The 23,160-nt window shown below is 29.6% G+C and overlaps 1 protein-coding gene across 1 annotated transcript; it reads left to right on the top strand.

The window, feature by feature from the left end:
• The first annotated feature begins 12,738 nt into the window (after positions 1 to 12,738).
• On the top strand, positions 12,739 to 14,366 carry LOC125817761 (xyloglucan endotransglucosylase protein 6). The gene is made up of 4 exons (XM_049497308.1): positions 12,739 to 12,943; positions 13,041 to 13,141; positions 13,531 to 13,724; positions 13,831 to 14,366. Exons 1-4 carry the CDS (start codon positions 12,784 to 12,786, stop codon positions 14,264 to 14,266), a joined length of 891 nt encoding a protein of 296 aa, XP_049353265.1. The 5' UTR covers positions 12,739 to 12,783; the 3' UTR covers positions 14,267 to 14,366.
• The last annotated feature ends 8,794 nt before the right edge of the window (positions 14,367 to 23,160 follow it).

Here is a 23,160-nt window from a genome sequence, read left to right as displayed (position 1 = left end):
CTATTCACTTTTACTTATCCACTAGTCTAAAATAATATTTTTTTTCCACTTTTACCCTTCACTTTTACTATACCAAGAAAGGAAAATTATTTTTTCCCATGCTTTAATGTAAAATTAATTAGTTATTTTTCAGATTATTTTTTCAACACCTAGTATTAAATATCAATTAATATGAATATTATGTTAAAATATTCATATTAATATGCTATTTTGGTGACGTACAAAGTTCAAAGTGAACAAATAAAAATAAACAGACGTAGAGTCTAAAATCCACGACATTGTTTAATAAATTTAATTCATAGAGCGAATATTGTTACTGATAATCGTAATTTAAAATAAAACATTATTCCCTACAGAACCGACCAACAGGGTTAAGGCGTCATAAAGCCGTTATTAACAGTAGCTAAACTGTCATTAACCTCTTTTTAATTGACTTACCTTAGGAGATGAGCCTCACCTCTAATATTTAATCTAATTAAAAAGGTAAACATCAGATAGTACTTCGATACATAAAATCAAATATTACAGCAAAGATCAAATTAGTTAGAATCTTATAGTTAATTGAACATTTTTGTATTCCAAAATATATTCCAGCTTGAGGTTGTTATAAGGTAAAATTATGAGACTTTAAAATGTACTTAGACTTTGAAAAAGAGATGATGCAAGTTAATTTAATGATATTTGCGGTTGAATTATGAATATGTTTCGTTTTGCTAGTGTTGGAAAGAATACTAAACTAATTTTTGCTAAAACAAATTACTTCGATTTTCCTACTCATCCATGTTTGGAGGGGGTATATAGGGGTCGGGAGGGTGTTCACCCAAATTTCTTGACAAAAAATTATATTATATTTATGTATATGTGAGATGAGTTTTTTTTACTTTTTTATTTTATGCATATATAGATTTTGAATTCATTCCTTAGAACATAAAATAAGAGATTGACTCAATCATTAGGAGGTTGAAAATTTATTTTGAGATTTCAAGTTTAAATCCTAGACACCACATTGTTATTTATCAAACTCCTAAGTGAAAATCCTATATTAGCAGTTGTATACTTAAATGTTAAGAATCGAGAAATAATATTTTGATACAATACTTATTGGTGTATTCAAAATCATTTTACTTGACACTATTTCATTACTAGCTAGTTCATATAGAAAAGAATGAATCATTTATAAATTTGAAAATAAATTAATTTAAATTTCTCATTTATTGTTTATCACACTCTTATTATCAAACATATGTTATATCATATTCAAAATTGATCACAAACTATAATTGTGACTTGTGAGTTGGAGATATAAATCGCTCATGGCTATAGTAACAGGAGAGTAGAGAAAAATCGGATAAACGAGTGTTCTGCCCGCCAAATGTGCGACAAGAGCACTGGATAAGAGCTTGGTAAGCCAGTAGTCCCGTGAACCGGGCGAGTCATTCCAAGAAAGAGAGAGCATACATAATAAAACTGGTGTTTTAATTTCCATTGTTCCAACAACATACGTATTTGAGAAACTTTCACATATATCAAACATAAAAATCATATTTTTATGTTATAGCTATAGTTTGCATAATTGCGCTCCATAGCAAATTTTATGTTTGCTATGGAGCTTTTGATTTGTATAATTCTTAGATAAATCTAATCTTATACAAATTGTTCAGTTTTGTATAAATTCATTTATACATTATAATTTGTATAATAAGATCTGTATTTATATAATTATAAGTTTTTTATGACGAAACTATATGTATTTGTATTTGTATATACACTTTTCTCTCGCTTTATACAAACACATTTTATACCGAAATGTATAAAATGGCTAATTGTAAACCGAATCAGATGGAAAAAATGGAATGTTTGCTGCGAATTACAAATAAAATAAACTATGACTATAACATTTAATTTGAATTAATATTTTGCTTATTTTATACAATTTTCCCTATGTATTTCCTGGTTCAATATCTACTGTGGGCTGAAGTTACATTCAACGAACATTAGGCCCATTTCAGCTTCATTCGACATCTCCTGTGGGCCAGAACACTAATTATGGGCCGGCCCAAGAAGCTATATCCAACAAGATTAGGCTCATTACCAATTTCAGGGTGTGTGACTGTGTGTTGCTTGGACACTCTAGATTCCTTTTTTTATATATATAAAATTACTTATATAATAATCGTTAAAGTTGAGCTGCATTTCCTTATTGGAAATTGAGAACCTCCAAACTCCTCATACTGGCTCCGCCTCTAGTGATATTGGTGCTCAACTAAATTTAGATTCGCATCGGGAAGTCACACATTGGTAAAACGCTTTCTAACACAAAGACAACGCCATATCCATGGAAACTCAACCTCGAGACCATTTAATTTAAAATGAAAGAATACTTATTATTCCACCATAACCCTGGTTGATCAAATAACACAATATGTGAAAATCGTTGTTACTAACGGATGAGAGTAGTGTATTGATGTGCAAATACGGGTGCATATAATTCAACAGTCTCACGTGCATTGTATAGATATTTGGTTTTCCATGAAAAAGTCGTCTTTTTATCACGTGTTACATTTGAGACTTTCTATGTCTTCTCAAATCTCCAAACTCTAATGCACTTATAAAGTAAAATGACTCCTTCCGTTCTTTTTTACTTGTCCTTTCTTTAACTTATACATTTCGAAAAATTAAAAGAATTATGTCACTATTAAAGATCTAATTAGTTTAGCTATTGTTTTCTCTGATTTGAATTATTTGTCATGATTTTTACAAATATTTTATAAAAATGTACTACGTACAAGCACCTCGTAGTTTATTTATGAAAGACTTGAACTCCTTTGAGTGATTGTATATTAAGGTGCTCGTCGTTGGTTGTTAGAATAACACATGTTAGACGGATTTGTTTTAATTTCAAAATAAAAGAAATTTTTAATACAAAGAATTCAGGTTAGTCCGAAGGAATTATAAATTTGGAATTATTGAATGAATATTGAGAAGCACAAATAAAAAAAAAGGGTTGGGTGATGGCCTGATGAGTTGTTCAGTTTGGCATTGTTAGAATTTTTATGAACGGTATTCAGAATACAAATACTAATATTTTTTTGAGCAACTTTCACATATAGCAAATATAAAATTCATATTTGTATGCTATAACAAAGTTTGCATAAGTGCGTTCCATAGCAAACATAAATATGTATATTTCGCTATACATATACAAAAGAAAGCAGTTGTATAATCTGCTTTGGTATACATATACAAAAAGATCAATTGTATAAAGTGAGAGAAGCGAGTGAGCGAGCGAGATCTGGGAGAATGGCGAGCGATATCTGATAGAGGGGAACGAAAATATATGTATATATACAATTTTCACGCATTTTATACATTTGCGTTTTTGTATAAAGTGAGAGAGGCGAGTGAGGGAGCGAGATCTGGGAGAGTGGCGAGCGAGATCTGGGAGAGAGGAATGCAAATATATGTATATATACAATTTTCTCTCGCTTTATACAAACACAAACACATTTTATACAATTTGCGTTTTTTGTATAAAGTGAGAGAGGCGAGTGAGGGAGCGAGATCTGGGAGAGTGGCGAGCGAGATCTGGGAGAGGGGAGAGAGGGGAACGAAAATATATGTATATATATAATTTTCTCTCGCTTTATACAAACACAAACGCACTTTATACACTTACGTTTGTATAAAAAATGAGAGAGGCGAGGGAGAGAACGAGAGTGGCGAGCGAGATTCACCAGGAGAGAGGTGAAATAGCAACAGTTTGTTATGAGGTACAATTAAATCAAACTATATTTATAGCATTTAATTTGAATTAATAGTTTGCTATTATATACAATTTTCCCTTTTTTTTTAATTCACAACAAAATGATTAAAATCAAATATAAAATAATATGTAACTAAAAAACAACTTAGGCCCAGTTTTAAAGCAAAAAAGGCAAGCCATAAAATAATACTCCCTCCGTCCCTATTTACTTGTCCATATTTCCTTTTTTAGTTGTCCCTATTTAGTTGTCCATTTTGACAAATCAAGAAAGGACAACAAATTTTTTCCTATTATACCCTTATTTACACTTCTTGAAAATTGTAAAAGTGTATGTTGTTTCCCTCCAATTTATTTCACTTTAATTCAAATAAGTGGTTGTAATTTTGAAGTGAAAAGTTGTCATAAGGGTAAAATTGTAACTTTACTGTGCTAATCATTGTTGTCTTAATCTGTGTGTCATTTCTAAAGTGGACAACTAAAAAGGGACGGAGGGAGTATGAATAAATATGTGGGACAAGGGGAAAGAAGCTAAGCATCCAACTTCATGCAGAGTCTTGCCACAGAGTTGTCACTCTCTATGGCGTAAAAGAGTATTCAAAATATTATATATACAAACATTAAGTAACGTTTGATCTATACATACAGTAATTTTCGATGAATGATGTTCGACTGACAATTTTTACATTACTATAGTTCCACCCATAATTATAGTAGTTATATTACTCCCTCTGATTATTTTTATTTTACCATTTTAAGTTTTGCACATTTCTTAATAAACAATCATATTATATGTGTTATTGACGTATACTTTTAATATAATTTGAAAAATAAGTTATTTATGTTGAAAGGTAAAACACAAATTAAAAAATTATCTTTTTATTGATATGCTAAAAATTACTACTTTCTCTCTCTCTAATTATTTGTTCACTTTTCTTTTTAGTTTGTCTCTAATTACTTATCCATTTTGACGAATCAAGAAAGGATAAATTTATTTTACCCATTATATCCTCTATTAATTACTTTGAAAAATGTAGAATTTCTTGAAAATTTTAAGTTTTTTTAATTTATCCACTTCATAAGTAATAGAGATAAAATAATAAACTCATTATGTTAATTGTTGATTTTTATTAATAGATATGTCAATTTAAAAATTGACTAGTAAATAAGATAGAGAGAATAATTATCATAGACAATTAAAAGTGAACGAAATAATATAAACCCAATGAAAGAATGGGTCCAATAATAGAGTTACTATATGTAGTAGTTGATGGTACACAAGTTACTTGTTGGATTTTTACTGATTTTTGCAGAGATCGATAAGACATGTTTGACATTAAGATGTGTGCCTTCTCCTCTTTTCACATTTCTCACGTCACTTGCCTTACTCTCTACTCTTTTCCCCAATGGACAAAACTTCTTCCTTCTGCCAACCCAATTCTAAGTTCCAAAATTTCATTCACTATTTAGTATTCGTATTGGAGCTCGATTATTCTCTATATGTGTCGTGTAGGGCTTCATTTGGAGAGGAGGGTGAAACATTTTTTATCAAAGATTTTTCTATATTCAGGGATTGAACCAGAAACTTCTACTACCTTCATCCATTTTAATTAGGGAAAATTGTATATTATAACAAACTATTAATTCAAATTAAATATTATAAATATAGTTTGATTTAATTGTACCTCATAGCAAATTGTTGCTATTTCACCTCTCTCCTGGTGAATCTCGCTCGCCACTCTCGTTCTCTTCCTCGCCTCTCTCGTTTTTTATACAAACACAAGTGTATAAAGTGTGTTTGTGTTTGTATAAAGCGAGAGAAAATTGTATATATACATATATTTTTGTTCCCCTCTCTCCCCTCTCCCAGATCTCGCTTGCCATTCTCCCAAATCTCGCTTGCCACTCTCCCAGATCTCACTCTCTCACTCGTCTCTCTCACTTTATACAAAAAACGCAAAATGTATAAAATGTGTTTGTGTTGTATAAAGCGAGAGAAAATTGTATATATACATATATTTTCGTTCCCATCTCTCAGATCTCGCTCGCCACTCTCCCAAATCTCGCTCTCTCACTCGCCTCTCTCACTTTATACAAAAACGCAAATGTATAAAATGCGTGAAAATTGTATATAAACATATATTTTCGTTCCCCTCTCCCAGATCTCGCTCGCTCGCTCACTCGCCTCTCTCACTTTATACAATTGATCTTTTTGTATATGTATCCCAAAGAAGATTATACAACTGTTTTTTTGTATATGTATAGCGAATTATACATATATATGTTTGCTATGAAGCGCAATTATGCAAACTTTGCTATAACATACAAATATGAATTTTGTGTTTGCTATATGTGAAAGTTAATTATCATAGTTTCCTTTTTTAGAGTCAAAACAATCCTCTATATGTCCCTAATTACTTGTCCATTTTTCCTTTTATAGTTGTCCTTAATTACTTGTTTATTTTGACAAATTAAGAAATGACAATTTTTTCTATCTATTATACATCGATTAATTACTTTGAAAAAGATAGAACTTTTTGAAAAGCTTAAACTTTTAATTCACCCAATTCATAATAAATAGAGATAAAATGGTAAAGTCACTATGTCAATTATTGTTTTCTTAATAGGTGTGTCAATTTAAAAGTTGACAAGTAATGAGGGACAGAGGGAGTAGTAACTTTGACTAACATTTTACGATGTATTTTTTCATCATATTGATAAGTAAAAAATTGGAATTTATAGTACTTTTCGTATAGTTTTTGAATATAGAAACTTTTTTGTGTAAAATATCGAATTAATGTAATCTAATTTAACTTTGAAAATTAATCAAATTGACTTTTGAAAAACGCAACATGACAATTAAAAGTAGACAGATCGAATAGTTAAAAAAAAACAATATCATCCGTTACACCATATCGATTGACGATGAAAAATATTGAGTGTTAAATTTTGTGCATCCTAGAGAAGAGAGTAGATTTCTATAGATTCAATGACCTATTGCTATTAACAACTACATTAAATTTTGTGGGTTGTCGTAGAGTAAATTTGAATACCATCGATATAGAAAAACATATATATTGATACTTCAAATTGAATTTGTATTTGAAGCACTTGTATTAGGGTTTAACTATGTCATTTTGACACAATATATTGACTTGACGAGATGCGAATTCACAACAAACATGCGTGTGAAAAGGCAAAAAAAGTAAAAATCAAATCATAAAAGCCTAAAAGTTACAAAATAAATTCCAGGTGCAATTTTTTTTTTCAAATTTTTGTTTGTCTATTTAGAAGATGTGAAGTTTTTTGAGTTTCATTTTAATTTTTAAAATATATTTCCTTTTTAATAAACTAAAAACATCTCATGTAATAAGTTAATTTATTGTTTTCCTACGTCAACAACGAGTGTATCATACTTTGTTTTTTTGTTGATTGAGTATGCAATTAAAATGTAATTTAGTTGATGTGTCTAAATAAAATTTTGGATCAACTTTAGGTTATGTATGTGTTCAACCAAATATAAAGTTTGAAATAATCGTTCAATTATTTTTTTATTAGTAGAGAATCTTAGTAACTTAGTTGGTGGATTATCTAAACTCTCACCTTTTTGGTGAGCGTTCGATTTCTCACATTGTAATCCTCTCTCCCATTTCCCTATCTCCACCCCAATTTTTCGTTTTTAAAAAAATTCCACTAGAAAATGACCAAGCTCATACGTTGTACTGTCCTTCAAATAATTAAATCGTCTGAATGGTAATTATGTTACATTGAAAAGTAGTGTACCTTTTATAATGAAAACAAGTTAAGCCTTTGACAATTTGGGCATTGAATCAGAAGCCCATACACCCCCATAACAATTTGGGCATGCTCTGCCGGTAACTTTGAAGTTGACACATCCCTCAATGTTATTAAGTCATATGGAGGATTAGTTATGTATAATAATGGAAATCAGAGGTTTCGAATTCGAACTCTGAATATAGAAAAAATCATGTTGGAAGCGTCATCTCCGAATGAACCCTATACAATGTGCAATCTGAATTTAGTAAGCTCTATTCGATCTCCGAACACTTTTCAAATGCCACTTCTTTTCTTGCGATAACATTCGATTTTAACTTGACATTAAGAAGCTATTATTGTCCAGCTTCCTAACCTATATCGATACTAAATTTGGACAGCAAGGAATCGTAGCATGGAAGACATAAAACTCATTTAATAAAATAAAATATGTACTATTGTAAAAAAACCTAACCATTTCCTTTCATTTATTATTTTAAAAAAAATATGTAGCCTAAATTATTTAAGAGGACTAGAATGGACTTTGTGTCCCACTTTTTGGCTTTCTTTATGTCTTCTTAAAACCTTTCGTCAACCCATGCGCTAATTAAGTTCTCTCTCCAAACAAATTACTTACTCTCTGCGTATTCATTTATAACTATCTTATTTTGATTAGATATAGAATTCTAAATTTAGTGGCGTAGCCATCTTTATGTCAGTATATATAAGTAAAATGATAAATAAATTGGCTAAATAACATATTTTGGACACTTTTGACACAAAAATGTGATGTAGCTTATTTGTTTCAGACGCCTTGAAAAAGTAAAATACATACGAACTTAAAGTGTTCATGTGTTCAAATTTCACTAGTAGCAAATTTTTTCACTTTTTAAAAAGAGCAAGTCCACTTCAGCACTTGGACACTTCGTGAAATTTCTCCACTAATTCTAATAAGTAAAATTTCACTTTAAATGTTGTAATATTTAATTGAAGTTATTTATGGTACTAAAATGTCATTTATAAACATATCATCTAAATTGTTGGAATTAGAAAGTTATCGAATATAGAAAAAACAAATTCCTATTTGAAACATATTTAATTAGAACTAGAAATTTATCAAATATAGAAAAGGAAAAAAAGAAGGAGAAACTACTTAGTAATTAGACGTACTTCACTGTCATATATTATTATTATTATTATTATTATTTCAAAATATTAAATATCTTATCACTAATTAAGAGTTTTCTATCATATATTGAGAAAGATTTACTTAGATACAAGTATTTTTGCTACCAGATACACTAAAATAGGGAGAGAGGCGAGTGAGATTTTTTTATGTATTTCAGATATATGTGAATCATACTAGATACATATATCTGGTGTGATTCGCATATGACGCGGGAAGTGAACGAAATTTATTATGTATCCCATATACATACGAATTTATTTGGATACAATGTATTTAAAACAAATTTGACACATATCTTCAAATACATGAAACTGGACGTACTTGATTGCATCTGGACTCATATAAATACTTTAAGTTGCAATCTTTCTCATACTAATATGATTAAAAAAAATATATATACAATTATTAGGGATAGTTTGGTAGCTGGACTTCTTCCTTTCAACTTGATTGTCAATTTTCTAAATTAATTGAATGCCAAAAAGATTAAAGAAATAAAGTTCATAAAATACATCCATCAACTCAGTGCTCCTTTATCGAAAACCCAAAAAATAAAAAGGATAAAAAATTATTCTCTTTGTTTCAATGAAAAGAGCAATTCAATTATGAAGATTTGACACAACACCAATCAAACAGTACATTTCTTTCGGTGAACAAAGCAATTTCAATTATGGAAATTCATTTTTACCATCCAAAAAAACTTATTGATGGTAACATATCCAAAATAATATCATCTGGATCGTTTGGTTTGCTGACAGAGTTATTTCTAAATAATTTATCCATCTTTTGAACGAAATAAAATAATATTAAGTTTGAAATATTAATTTATTACGAGATAAGTTATATCTTCAATTAAATAAACATAAATTAAATTTTGAGATATCTAACCTTACTCAGAAATGAAAAAACCTATACAGAGGATACATTCTTTGAGGGATTCGATTAGAAATATATTACTATTAATATTGGAAGACAACTGTTTTATCTGCAAATTGAAGTAAATAAAACATTCAACATGAGGATAATCTGGGATCTGTCTGAAGTCTCAACCAGATCTCACCTGCTACATTCCTCTTTATCATTTTGTAATTATAATTAATTCTCTGAATAACCTTTATATTTAATTACTAAACCCTAGCAAAAAAAACATTTTTTAGTGTATGCTACTTTACTAATATGAGAATCCAGCTGTACAATATTTCTTCGTTTTGTACTTAAAATGATACTCACCTCATCCCAATTTATGTGTTACCGTTCATATTTTAGTGAGTTAAATACAATGTTTGGGTTACCATTTAAATTCATAACATATAATTTTTGAACGAAGTTCAAATACTATCACATAAATTGAAACATAGTACACTAAACAAGTTGTGTAATATGGGACACATGCATGTTGAGGCTCTAAAATGTATACTTACTAATAAAGTGTGCATTGTAGATTCAAAATTATATAAGTAGCTTTAAATAAGAAAAGCATAGTATAAAGAGAGGAAAAAAAAAGATGTTAAGAGTATGATAAGTGCGCCCTGGCAAAAAGTTGCAGCTGGCACTGACATTATCACACTATACAAATTCCAAAAACAAATGCAAAGAATAAAAGTAACCAACAACCCCACAAGCTTCTTCACTATCGTCAAGTAAGTATAATTTCAAAAATAGATTTTTGAAAACATATGGTACGTATTCTTTGTAGTAGTAAATTTCTTGTAGATATTTGAATAAACATCTAAACACATGATAAAATATTTCTCACATAGAAAAGGTTTGTGTGTATGTTTATAAGCTCACATTACATAAATTAGTAGATTATATAGAATATGCCGTCTCTTATATACAGATTCACACCAATTTGAACATGAATGGCATTTCAAGTCTTATCGAGGTTAATTTGTATAATTAATGAATGTGACATATTTAAGTGAGCAACTTATCTATATAATAGACGTTTGAGAAAGTACATTTTAAAATTTTAAATCGAAAATATTTAGAAAACACTTTATAATATGTTTAGATATTCAATCAAAATATATTGCATATAATTTGAGAAACTAAATGAAATTTATTTGCAAATTTAAGATATTAACTACATATTTGAGATTAATGATGTAACGTGGCTGCAATTGTGTTTTCAATTATATTCCACCATATGTTCCTCATTTTATTTTCCTTCCTTCCACTCTTTGTTATTCATGGGCCAACCTTAGAAAAAAGATTGCTTCCCAATATCTATAAAGTAATAAATCTTCTAACACGTTTAACTTATCGTAATATCTATGATTGCTATTTTAGTAATAATATCATATTTTCAGTAACATAATTCATTCATATTATTAAGAATCACTCTCTATTTCGAGGAAGTTATGAATTATTAATTAAGGAGCGTCGGTAGAGGGTAAGTTGGGAATAATTAATTTTGAATCAAACAAATTAATGAACTCGAACTCAAAAATTTTAAATTTTCATTTCACCTCTAAATAATAAGCATAAGGATACAACTACAAACCCACTGAAATTCCACAAATTGGGATCTGGAAAGAATAGAGTACTACGCAATCTTACCATTATCTCTAGAAGGTAAATAGTTTGCTTCCACAATACCCCTTCCCCCCTCCCAAACCCGACTCAAGCAAATAAGAGTAGTTATCAAAATAAAAACATAACATTTAATAGCAAAAAAGTGCGGCGCATATATGCAAGACATCGTAACATGAACAATAAGGTCCAGTCACCTATACACAGTAAATCACAAATGATACTCAAAAACTCTACACAAATACTACAATCGAGTCGTATCCAACCAAATATCGGAATAAGAACACTTCTCACCACCTATTATCCTTATACGCGACGTCCATACCCTTCTATCTAAACATGTCCTCAGGAATCTGCAAATACGTCATATCTATTATCATCTCTCCCTAATATAAGGATATTAACCATACAAAATATAATATGGAAAAATCTTTTTGGCCAAAATGATGTTTTATCGGCATAATACATAAATATGTCCTTTAACTTGGCTTCAAATCACATTTATGTCCTTCAACTTTGAGTGTGTATAAGTACACATTTTAACTTGTATAAAGTTGAGCAAATTGACACGCATGTCCTACATGGGATCTTTCATGTCATTTTTTGTCCTACGTGGTGTTCTACGTGTATTGTGTCACATATAACTAATGTGTCTACTTGTTCAACTTTATACAAGTTTAAGTGTCTACTTATGCATATTCAAAGTTTGAGGGCATAAATGTGAAATGAAGCTAAGTTAAATGGCATATTTATGTATTATGCCTATTTTATCTATGTTATTTTACCTTTTTAAAATATTCTTACCCTTTTAACTTTAATACTTTTTAATTAAAAAATGAAAAAAAGATCAGTTTATTTTAAAATAAAAAATATATTATGGTTTTTTCAATTTTCTGACCAAATTTCCTCGTTATTTAGTACTTCCTATATAATATATGCATTATACATAAATGATGTCTCTCAATAAATATCTAACTATACTTGTATCTTTAAATTCATATAAAATTGAGCAAATGAACATATATCAATATATGTCTACTTATAAACCTCTCTTGTACGAATTAAAAGAAGTGTCTTTTTTTCACTACACGCGAATAGAATACTTAGCTTTTACAAAGGAAAAAGAATTTCCCTTTTTAAAAAAATCTGCTACAGCCAAAATTAATGACAACTGTACACTGCCATAACCCAGCTGTAATATTCCACGTGTCAATCTATCATTAGTCAAGTACAAGTACTCATCCTTTTCTCAATAGTGACTACACCTACTGTGCTGTTCCCCACCATGGGACCAACTTTTTTTTAATTCCAGCTAAGCCAATTAGTGCTAACGGCTATAATATTTTTCATTTTTTTTACCCTCTGACACATCGAGTATCGTGTCCTACGTGGACATTGACGTGTCACTTAAATGTTTGTTGACGTGGCAGTATGGCTTCTCATTTTTGCTATAAAATGCACTCCATTTTATTCTTGCCTATTCATCTAAACAAGAGATAAATTCATATAACTCTGAAATAAAAAAAAAATGGTGTCTTTTAATTGTGTTTTTTCGAGTTTTGTTGTGCTGTTTATGGTGGGTTTGGTTAGCTCTGCAAAATTTGAGGAGCTGTATCAACCCAGTTGGGCTTTTGACCATTTGACAACTGAAGGAGAAATTCTTAGAATGAAATTGGATCATCTCTCTGGTACTTTTTTGAGTTTTTTTTTTAATGTGTATTGTTGTGAATTCAAGATTTTTTTTGGTAGTTTTGCTTAGTTGCTTGCTTATTTGTGAAATTTTAGGTACTGGGTTTCAATCAAAGAGCAAATATATGTTTGGGAAAGTTACTGTTCAGATTAAGCTTGTTGAGGGTGACTCTGCTGGAACTGTCACTGCATTCTATGTAAGTCTAAAACTAATATCTTCCTCGCAGTCATTTTAGTTTATTTCATGCCAATAGAATGTATATTTTAAGAATATAGTACTAGTTTTTATCTTGAATTTTTTAAATGAGGACGCTGATTTTGGGCATAAACTTTTTTTTTTGTTTTTTGCTAAAACAACACTTGTTTAGGAACAATGAAATTTCTAATTGCCGACAATATTAGTAGTGTGACATTATATCAGATTTTTCAGTACATGCATTGGGTCATAATTTTAAGTAAATTGTAATAAATCAAGCATTTATTTCATTTTACTATTGGATTGAGTTTAATGTTGAAAATAATCTCTACTTGTAGCTGATTTATGGTTATCTTATGGACTCTGTTTTTACTTGTGAATATTATGCAGATGTCATCAGATGGACCAACCCACAATGAGTTTGATTTTGAGTTTTTAGGCAATACAACTGGTGAACCATACACAGTTCAGACAAATGTGTATGTCAATGGTATTGGTAACAGAGAACAAAGATTGAAGCTTTGGTTCGACCCATCAAAGGATTTCCACGCTTATTCCATCATGTGGAATCAACGTCAAGTTGTGTAAGTATCCTAACTCTTGAAATCACAAAGATTCGTTTAATTTTTCAAGAATCGAGCTTGAATGTTTGTTCTTGATTACTTAATTTTTGAATTTGTTGTAAAACAGATTCTTGGTAGATGAGACCCCTGTTCGTGTGCATTCGAATTTAGAGCACAGAGGAATCCCATACCCCAAGGATCAACCAATGGGTGTGTATAGTTCGATTTGGAATGCAGATGATTGGGCTACACAAGGCGGGCTTGTGAAGACTGATTGGTCACACGCGCCCTTTGTAGCATCCTATAAGGGATTTGAGATTAACGGTTGTGCGTGTCCAGCAACTGTTGCAGCTGCCGAGAATACTCGGCGGTGCAGCAGTAATGGACAAAAGAAGTACTGGTGGGACGAACCTGTTATGTCCGAGTTGAATGTGCACCAGAGTCATCAGCTGATTTGGGTCAAGGCGAACCATATGGTTTACGACTATTGCACGGATACTGCTAGGTTCCCTGTTGCCCCTGTTGAGTGCCAGCACCACCAGCACAAGACTAATCATAACTAGGTGTGGAGGAAAATTGGGGTTCAGTCTTGCATTGTATAAAAAGATTAGATAAAAAGAAAAAAATGACATGAACTCCATGTTATATATTTTTGGTGCCACTTTATCTTGTAGTATGTAAAATTTTTCATTATCTCTTTGTTTTGTTCTTTTTAATGAAGTATTTTCATTTGCATTCTACTCTTAGCCCAAATATTACTTATTGCTATTTTTATTATTATTGTTCAGTGAGGAGATCAACTAAATTAACTATTGGCTCCCCGTTTGGCCATATGATATAAAATGAATCAAATAACTACTGTAGATAAAAAATTTAAATTTGATTCGAAATACATAAAGGTGTAATTTAAATAATACTGCGGGGTGTACGGAAACATGACTAAAATCGTATTTATGTTGTCAAAATCAAGTTTATGAGGCAATTTTGCACATTTCCATGTGATAATTGTGTATAATTTTATAGCATTTTATTTCTATGTTGGTCCCGCTTACGAACTCACGGGCTGCATCATGTCCCCACTAGGGGACAAGAGAAATAAAATAGGTATAAATATGAGGGTCCATGTTGAGTCAGCACAAATAGGGTCACTTCAGAATTATCTTTTGAATTTTAATATAACTTTATGTGTCATTTGGTATATCACCATGAAAATTTATAATTATTAGCTTTCGCATGATAGCCTTGTTATTTTGATCCGAACACTTTTCTATTTGAGAAGATCAACAAAACTCAAATTGTGGTAGGTGAGTGTCTTGTGCTCGAGCTCTCTACTTTTGAATTGCTCAAACCTTCTCTCAAGTTGAGTCCAATTCTATTAAAGATGAAGAAGTACCTATCATTCCGTCACTCGAGTTTTAGATGTTACAGCCTAGGATGGGGACATTAACTCTATTAATTAAGTTATTGAGGTTGCAAGGCAAATGAAAGATGCATTAATGTGGCTGTTGTATATCACATCGAATAGTCATTCATATTGAACACGAGAAGTAATTTACTTTGAATTATTGTACCACAACCCTTCTTTTAAACAAACAAACAAACAAGGGAAAAAAAAAGAGAGAAGAAAATCAATTCACAAGACTTGTTAAATTACGTATACCGCTTGGGCAATTACTCTTTTGTTTATCTATGTTTGGTACGTGAAAAATGTTTTCTAAAAAAAATGTTTTTTAGGTAAACAAAATACAAGTATAGTAAAAGCATTTACATATATCATTTATATAAAATATTATGGAGGTGTGGGTGGGGGATAGAGTCTAGGTTGGTAGAAGAGATGGGGTGATCTACAAGAGTGTGGGATGAAAATGAGATATATTGGAAAGTGAAGACGACATAATGAACTTTGAATGATGCTTATGTAACTTATTTTTTTCTATTTTCATTTTGAAAGATCATTTTCTCGTATACTTTTTTAAAAAAAACTTATTTTCTTATAGAAAATATCTACCAAAGAAAAATTGAATCGTTTCCCCTGAATTTTTTCGTCAAAAATGGGAAGGAGATTACAATGTGGAGAATTGAATACTTACCAATAAGATGAGAGTTCAGGACCTCAGGTAGTCAATCAACTGAGCGATTAAAATTTTCCTACCCTAAAAAGTGTTAATAAGTGCGATAGGTTGGTAATGTAAGTGGTACTACCTCCGTCCACTCTTAATTGTCATACTTTCATTTTTTAGAGTCAAACGATAATAACTTTGACTAATATTTTACGATGTATTTTTTCATCATATTAATATGATAAAAAATTGGAATTTATAGTACTTTTCTTATAGTATTTGAATATCTAAATGTTTTGTTAAAATATCGAATTAATATAATCTAATTTAACTTTAAAAATTAATTAAATTGATTTTCGAAAACTACAACATAACAATTAGAAGTGGACAGATGGAGTATTAATAGTTTTTGTCTCGTGATGCTCATGACCTTTATGCCTCAATAATTCAATGTAATAAAGTCAATTAACCTCTGACTAGATACCCTAATGAATATATTTATCACAAATAAGACTACATGAAAGACTCCTACGTCTTGACCTACTAAACTTTAAAATATGTTATCCCAATATAATTATGACACTACCACCTACTTAAGGAGTATTGATATCCACCAATACCATGTATAAGTGTGATACAACTGTGCTCATAATTATATATCTATATACAATCATAAATAGGCCATTAGCTAAATTAATCATTGTTATAATGACCATCATTTTATATCCATTTTTACTATGATTAAAGAAATAGATTTTAAATATAATTTAAACTTCAAAAGTTGACTCATAATTAGTCGAGAATTGATCAAGATAATATCAAAAGACCTTATGACACCCCTTAATAATTGATATGAAAAGCTCAAAACGAAATCCTCGCACACCTAGGTCTGTTAACTTGAGCATGAACAAGTATAATATGAGCCCCAAATCGATAGACAAAAATTGAGATGAGTCTGACTCTGATACTATTATAAAAATTACAATGAGAATCATTCAAAATCATATAAAAAAGACTATTACCATCCTTCATCAATCGAATTATGTAAAGGCCCATCATCTCAATTAATCATTATCTACAGTATCTTTTATTTTTCTTATACCTTATAAAGCACTATAACTCTATTAAAAATATAGTGAAAGTAATAAAGAGAAACAGCTGGAGCCAGTGAAATTATTTATTACGCCTTTCAATCAAAGAGTGGGGCTAATTTGAAATGAAATGAGTTCTCTATGGAGGGTACTTTTAGAGTTTGAGACAAAATCAAAATTTTAATTTTATGATTTTAAATTTTATAACAACGATTTAAGTGTTAATAATTGAGTCCTAAACTTAATGATGTTTATAAAATATAAATATCATATTTAAGCAAACGTTATTGAATTCAGCTGAATCTGTAGCTGGACTTCTAGCTCCAGTACCCTTGCTTTTGGATCATCCTCAAAGAAAATATCATCCTTTGGGGAATGGGACAATCCAATGCTTTTGAATTTGTGCTTGGCTGACACCCCAATTATTGATTTCATTGTGGACCTAATTTTTTTTATATATATAGTGACAAAATATGCTAAGAGGTAGGGGGTGTCTAATCATACCAAAAGGAGAAGCCAAAACTCTTATCTTCACTAGAGAACTTCTAATTTGGACCACATAAAATATCATGGTTAAATCAAAAGTGAAATTGAAAAAAATGGTTAATGTGAGTTCAATTCAGAACAAAACAATAGAAATGGGGACCCAATGAATTATTTCAGTGAGTTTGATTTATGGAGCAAATTGAAAGTGAAAGAAATAACCTTTAATTTTACGTACCTACCATTATCTTTAGATAATCAACACGATTATGTACTATTTATTTGAAGTTATCTTTTAAGTGACTTAATTCATTGAAACTTAATACTTTCTCTGATCAGTTCGCTTTTATTTGTTACATTTCGCTTTTCAAGAGTTATAAACTGAATGAGTTTTAATCAATATTTTAAGATGTAGAAAAATTGCAACTTATAGTGTTTTTCTTATAGTTTGTAACATAAGAAAATTGAAATATTGAATTAATCTAGTTTAGTTTAGTTTCAAAGATTGATCAAATTGACTTTTGTAAAGTAAAACTTGACAAATAAAAATGAACGAATGAAACATTTTTTGTGATGCATATAAGGCCCCTAAACTTAATAAGTAATTTAAACTAAAAACAAGTTGGAGAGAATAGTAGATTAATCTTGAAGTACATGACTTTGGAATACAAAATTGGTTGAGACTTACAGGAAGGGTTTAAATCTAGGCACTTCAAGATTAGAGGCGAAAATCGGAATTTTAATATTATGCGTTCTGAATTTTATAACAACAGTTTCAAGTATTAATAACTGGATCCAAACTTAATATTTGTACCTTCTTAATACAAACTATTTGAGCAACAGTTATTGAATTTGGTCGAATCTGTACTCTCGCTTCTTGCTCCACCCATGTTCAAGATACTCAAGAAAATAAGCATTTCACGATTATCTACATAGAATTTTAGTATTTAATCATATGATAAAACTCTAGAAATTTGTCATGAGTTTGAATATTTTAATTTAACCGCATTATGATTAAAGTACAACAATTGATCGGAATGGGCTTCTCATAGGCCCAAATTCATTTCCCTCTTGACAGTCAAACAAACCCAGAAAGAAAATTGAGTTATAAATGGGTTGGGCTACTTTTTTCTGTTGTGGTTGGGTTTTCATTCAAATGAAAAGACAAGCACCAACGGGCTGGTCCATGAGAACAAAAAGAAGAAAAACTACGTAATTACACGAATTTTCCTACCATTTTACTTTTACAAATTCTCTGTATAGTTTGAAATAATTACATATAAATAAACTTATTAATAATTTTATATCAAATTCAAGTCAGATACATCTAAATACATATATTTTTTCTCCAGATACACTATAAAGTACAAATACACATGGAGAGAGACGAGCGAGAGATGCGAGAGACGTGCGAGAAAAGACACGGACAAGCCAGAAAGTCAATGTATACCAAATACATGAGAATCACCCTAGATACATGTCATAGGGAGAGAAAGAGGCGAACAAGATTAGAGAGAGGTGAGAGAGAGAGTTAGTTATGTATCTGGTGACCGAAATCAACGATAACTTTCAAAAACTCACAAATATGGAAACCCCTTCACTTAGTAATTAATTGTAAAAAAGGGAGAAAATTAGAAGAAACAAACAATTAGCAGTTAGGGATTGCTTTTAAGCATGCGCTTCATTAATGTTTCTTATAATCATTTGATTTTAAGTCAATATGATAAACATAAATTAAAAGTCATAAATTAAGATTTTAAATTTATAACTTTTGATTTATAAGTTAAAAAACTAAAAGCCAATCTAAACAGACTCAAGCTAGTCTCATTTTCAAAATTTCTTACTCCAGAAAAAGTATATAGTTACAAAATATCAAAACAGTTGTTTTAGTATTGTTCTCTATCCCATTATTAATAGTTTTTGTTTCTTCTTTGGGCATATTTTTACTACAAAACGAATATATTTGCATTTCTTCCCAATTTTGTGATGGTCGTTAGTGGTTGCCTATCATAAGTCATAACAAATAATTTATTCTTAGGGGTAAAAATTATAAATATATATCATACAAAATTTCAATTTTTAAAGAATTTATACCTTACTAAGCATAAATTTAATTGCTAAAGAATAAAAATTAAAGACTAATCATTTAAAAGAAAAAAATGTCTAATTCTTTTATTTTTGGTAAAGTTCCAAAATAGTTTTTATGATAGTTTTTGATTCTCGCAAGTCGAACAAATTATTTGTCCTATGACTTGGATTTAGTCCATCACGTGCGAAATGAGAGTTGTTGGATATTTATTATGGGCGGGATCACCTATGTGGACTAATTTGATCCAATTAGAAGAAAAAAATTACTCTTGTATTAACTTTTACTTGACTTGACTTGACACACTGATTAAGAAATAATTAATGATATAGGTATTTAACTAAACTATCCCCCATCAAATAATATCTTAAAAAATGATTTGGAAAATAAGTATTTAATGTTGAGGGTAAAACATGAAAAAAAAAATAATCTTTTTTTAATATATCAAAAGAATAAATAAAAATGTAAATCTATTTTGGAAATAAGTAACAAGTAAAAGTGAACGGAGGTAGTATTACCACACCTCTTCTGGTGTCCTATGGTTATCAACGTGGAAAAATCAAAATTTTCTTGTAATTTCTTCTCCTCTTTTATATGAGAGAGAAATAATAGATGCTTATAGAAAACACAAGAGAAAACTCTTTCTTCCTTTCTAATTCTCTAACAACACATACACAAGACATATAGTTTATGGATTCAAATCTTTGTTTTTTTAGTGATTCAAAATTTGACTTAGGGTAATTTGGTTGCTAGTAAGATCAACAATTTTTCTATTGCATTATGATACACAATCCGTTATTCTTACTTCTTGATTATTTTTACAAAAACTGAGAGATTGTTTGATTTGAAGACAAGTTACGATGAAATTAGTTATGTTAGTATTATTTTTTATTGATTATTATATTATATATTGTCCTAGCATTATTCTCTGTGAGAATGATCTTGATGACCATCTATTCTATTGAGCCGCTCCCCATAGTGTTCTTCCTTTGACACCATGCTTTGGTTCGACTTTTTAGCTAAAATAAATTAGTTCGTTATAGTTACTCCGGAGAAAATGAAATTAATTAAGATAGGGACCTTTTTAGTTAAACATACACATTATGGACCCCAATATATTCAAGGGAAAATACTACTACCTATTACAAGTAGATAACAGGAAAACAAACCTCTAATCGTTGTATTCCCAGCTGGGGTTCCAGCTAATTGACAGATTACCTCACTTTTAAACTACTGGTTCTTCATCAACAACTTTGAATTTTACAAGTAGATACATATAGAGAGAGTTCTACTTGCGCCCGGAGAGGAGCCAGTAGGGGCAAGGAATTCATCTAAATTTTATTTAGTGAAAAATTATATTGTTTATATATGATTGAAATTATTATATATATATATATATAATAGATTTAATTTGAACATAATTACTTTAACTTCTTCATCTATTTACTTTTTCATATTTTAAATTCGTATAAAAGATTCTGGCTCCGCTAGAGCACCCTAATATTGGATGAGAATTTGTCCAATGTAGGTGAGAGATGTCAGAAGCCTTTAGGCATAATCTATACCACATGCACAACATGCCAATGCCATTAATTGATTAATTATATATCTTTGTGTTTGTATTATTGGTTGCTAATAATATCTTCTTGCCCCCTTGAGCCCAGCCATGCTGCTATCTTGAGAGCACCAATCTTACCTACTCCTTCCCATCTATTTTAGTCCTAGTGACAAAAAATAATTAGTTCCACTATTTAAAAATAGATTTTTATTTTTACTTGTCAATTTAACATATCAAGAAAATATATTTTCTTTCATGTTTTACTAGGATTACTAGGAGTATGCATCGGTCGGTTCAGTTCGGTTTTTATGTATTATCGGTTCAATTTATCAGTTTTCGATTTATAAATATACTAAACCAATAATCAAATCAATAATTTTTTTTTTATTATTGATTTTCAGTTTATCGATTTTGATCTTTAATTATCCGGTTTTTGGTTTACCTAATAAGAAAATGCTTATAAAATAAATATATGTCTTCAATAATTTGACGTGACAAGACAATAATGTAACTTTACAGAACACTCATAAATTAGAAACAATAATAACTAACATGAAAAGAATTATACAAGTGCAGCACAAAGAGAAAATAAGAGGAATAAAGTTCTTATTTTAGGTTTTGACGTTTTGTATAATGTGAAGTTATGCACTCAAAGTAAATGTGAAGTGTGAATTGGAGGTTAAAGGAAAAAGTAGTAACCAGTAAAGTACTAGGATTAATATTTAATATTTATGTAGGGTTAAAATAGTAAATTACTATAGTCTTAATGAGTTATCGATTTACTCAATAATCCAATACTAGAATTCAAAACCAAACCGATAACCTAATATTTTTTTATAAAACCATTAAAAATCCGTTAATCTAATACTCTCTCCATTCCATATTAAGTTAATTTTTGAGGTGTTTCACACCCTTTAAGAAAAGTAGATTAAGATATAAATTGAACCTAGTTTTCCATTTTTACCCTTATTAATTATTGTCAAATTTATGATTAAAATAACTAAATATTAATTAATCACTAATTCCAATAGTAACTAATGAAGGGTAAAATTGAAAGAACACTCTAAAAGTAGTCTTGAAAACTGAACAATTAAATTAATTTGAAAAATGAAAAATACCTCAAAAATTAACTTAATATGAAATGGAGGGAGTAATAATAAACTAATACTCCCTCCGTCCCATATTATAAGTCACCCATTTCTAAAAATAGCTGGACCACAATATATGTCATTTTATAAAATTTATGCATAAATTACTATATTGCCCATTATATCCTTGATTGATTAATTAATTAATCTTGAAAATGTATTTACTCTGGCTAACCTAGGAAATCTACAAGTAATTAATTTCATTGGGAGAGTACTTCATTCATTAATTAACTACTTTCTTTATTCACTACTTATTCTATAAAATCTGATTTTGAAAAAAATATCAACAAACAAATTAAAAATATAAGATGAAAAAAAATTCAAAAAAATCTTGAAAGTTAAGGCTTCAACAAATTTTATCAAGGAAGATGACATTTCGAAAAGTTCAAAGATGTAAAAATAGAAGACTCAACCAAAACATGTGAAGGCCAAATTGAGAAAAATCAAGATTCAAATAAAGGAGTTATGCACCATTTAAATCAAAAAAACAAATGATTTGTTGAACTAGAACTAAAATTCATTTGTCGTCTAATTTCATTATCAATAACATCAAATTCAGCAGGAAAATTTAGATCAATTTGAAGTAATGAAATTTGAATATTTTGTGATGTTGTCATGTTTGCTTTAAGAATTTATATATAAAAATATAAAAAATATTTTACACAAAATATATAGGAAAATTGAGGTGGGAAAACTTGATTTTTAAATATTTTTGGATCAATTGGTGAAAAAATTTGGCTCCAAAAAGTAAAATTTAAATAGTCATCCAAATGCATTTATATTTTTAAAATCTAACATTTTATCATTTATTACAAAGTTGTCATAAGCAAACATTAAATAAGGGCATAAGGGTAAAATTACCTTATTTCTTAATGCAAGTGCAAATGAAAAATGTGACTTATAATATGGAACGGAGGGAGTAACATTTTTGATTTGCACACCCCTATATTTTTCCCCTTAATATTAATTACTTATTTTCAAATTATTTTCTAAAATTTAATGAGAGCTCACTCACCCAGAATTATTTAGAT

This window comes from Solanum verrucosum, unplaced genomic scaffold (assembly GCF_900185275.1).
Source record: "Solanum verrucosum unplaced genomic scaffold, falcon-dt-bn FXZP01000280.1, whole genome shotgun sequence".
NCBI classification, from domain to species: Eukaryota; Viridiplantae; Streptophyta; class Magnoliopsida; order Solanales; family Solanaceae; genus Solanum; species Solanum verrucosum.
This window is presented reverse-complemented; position numbering and strand designations above follow the sequence as displayed.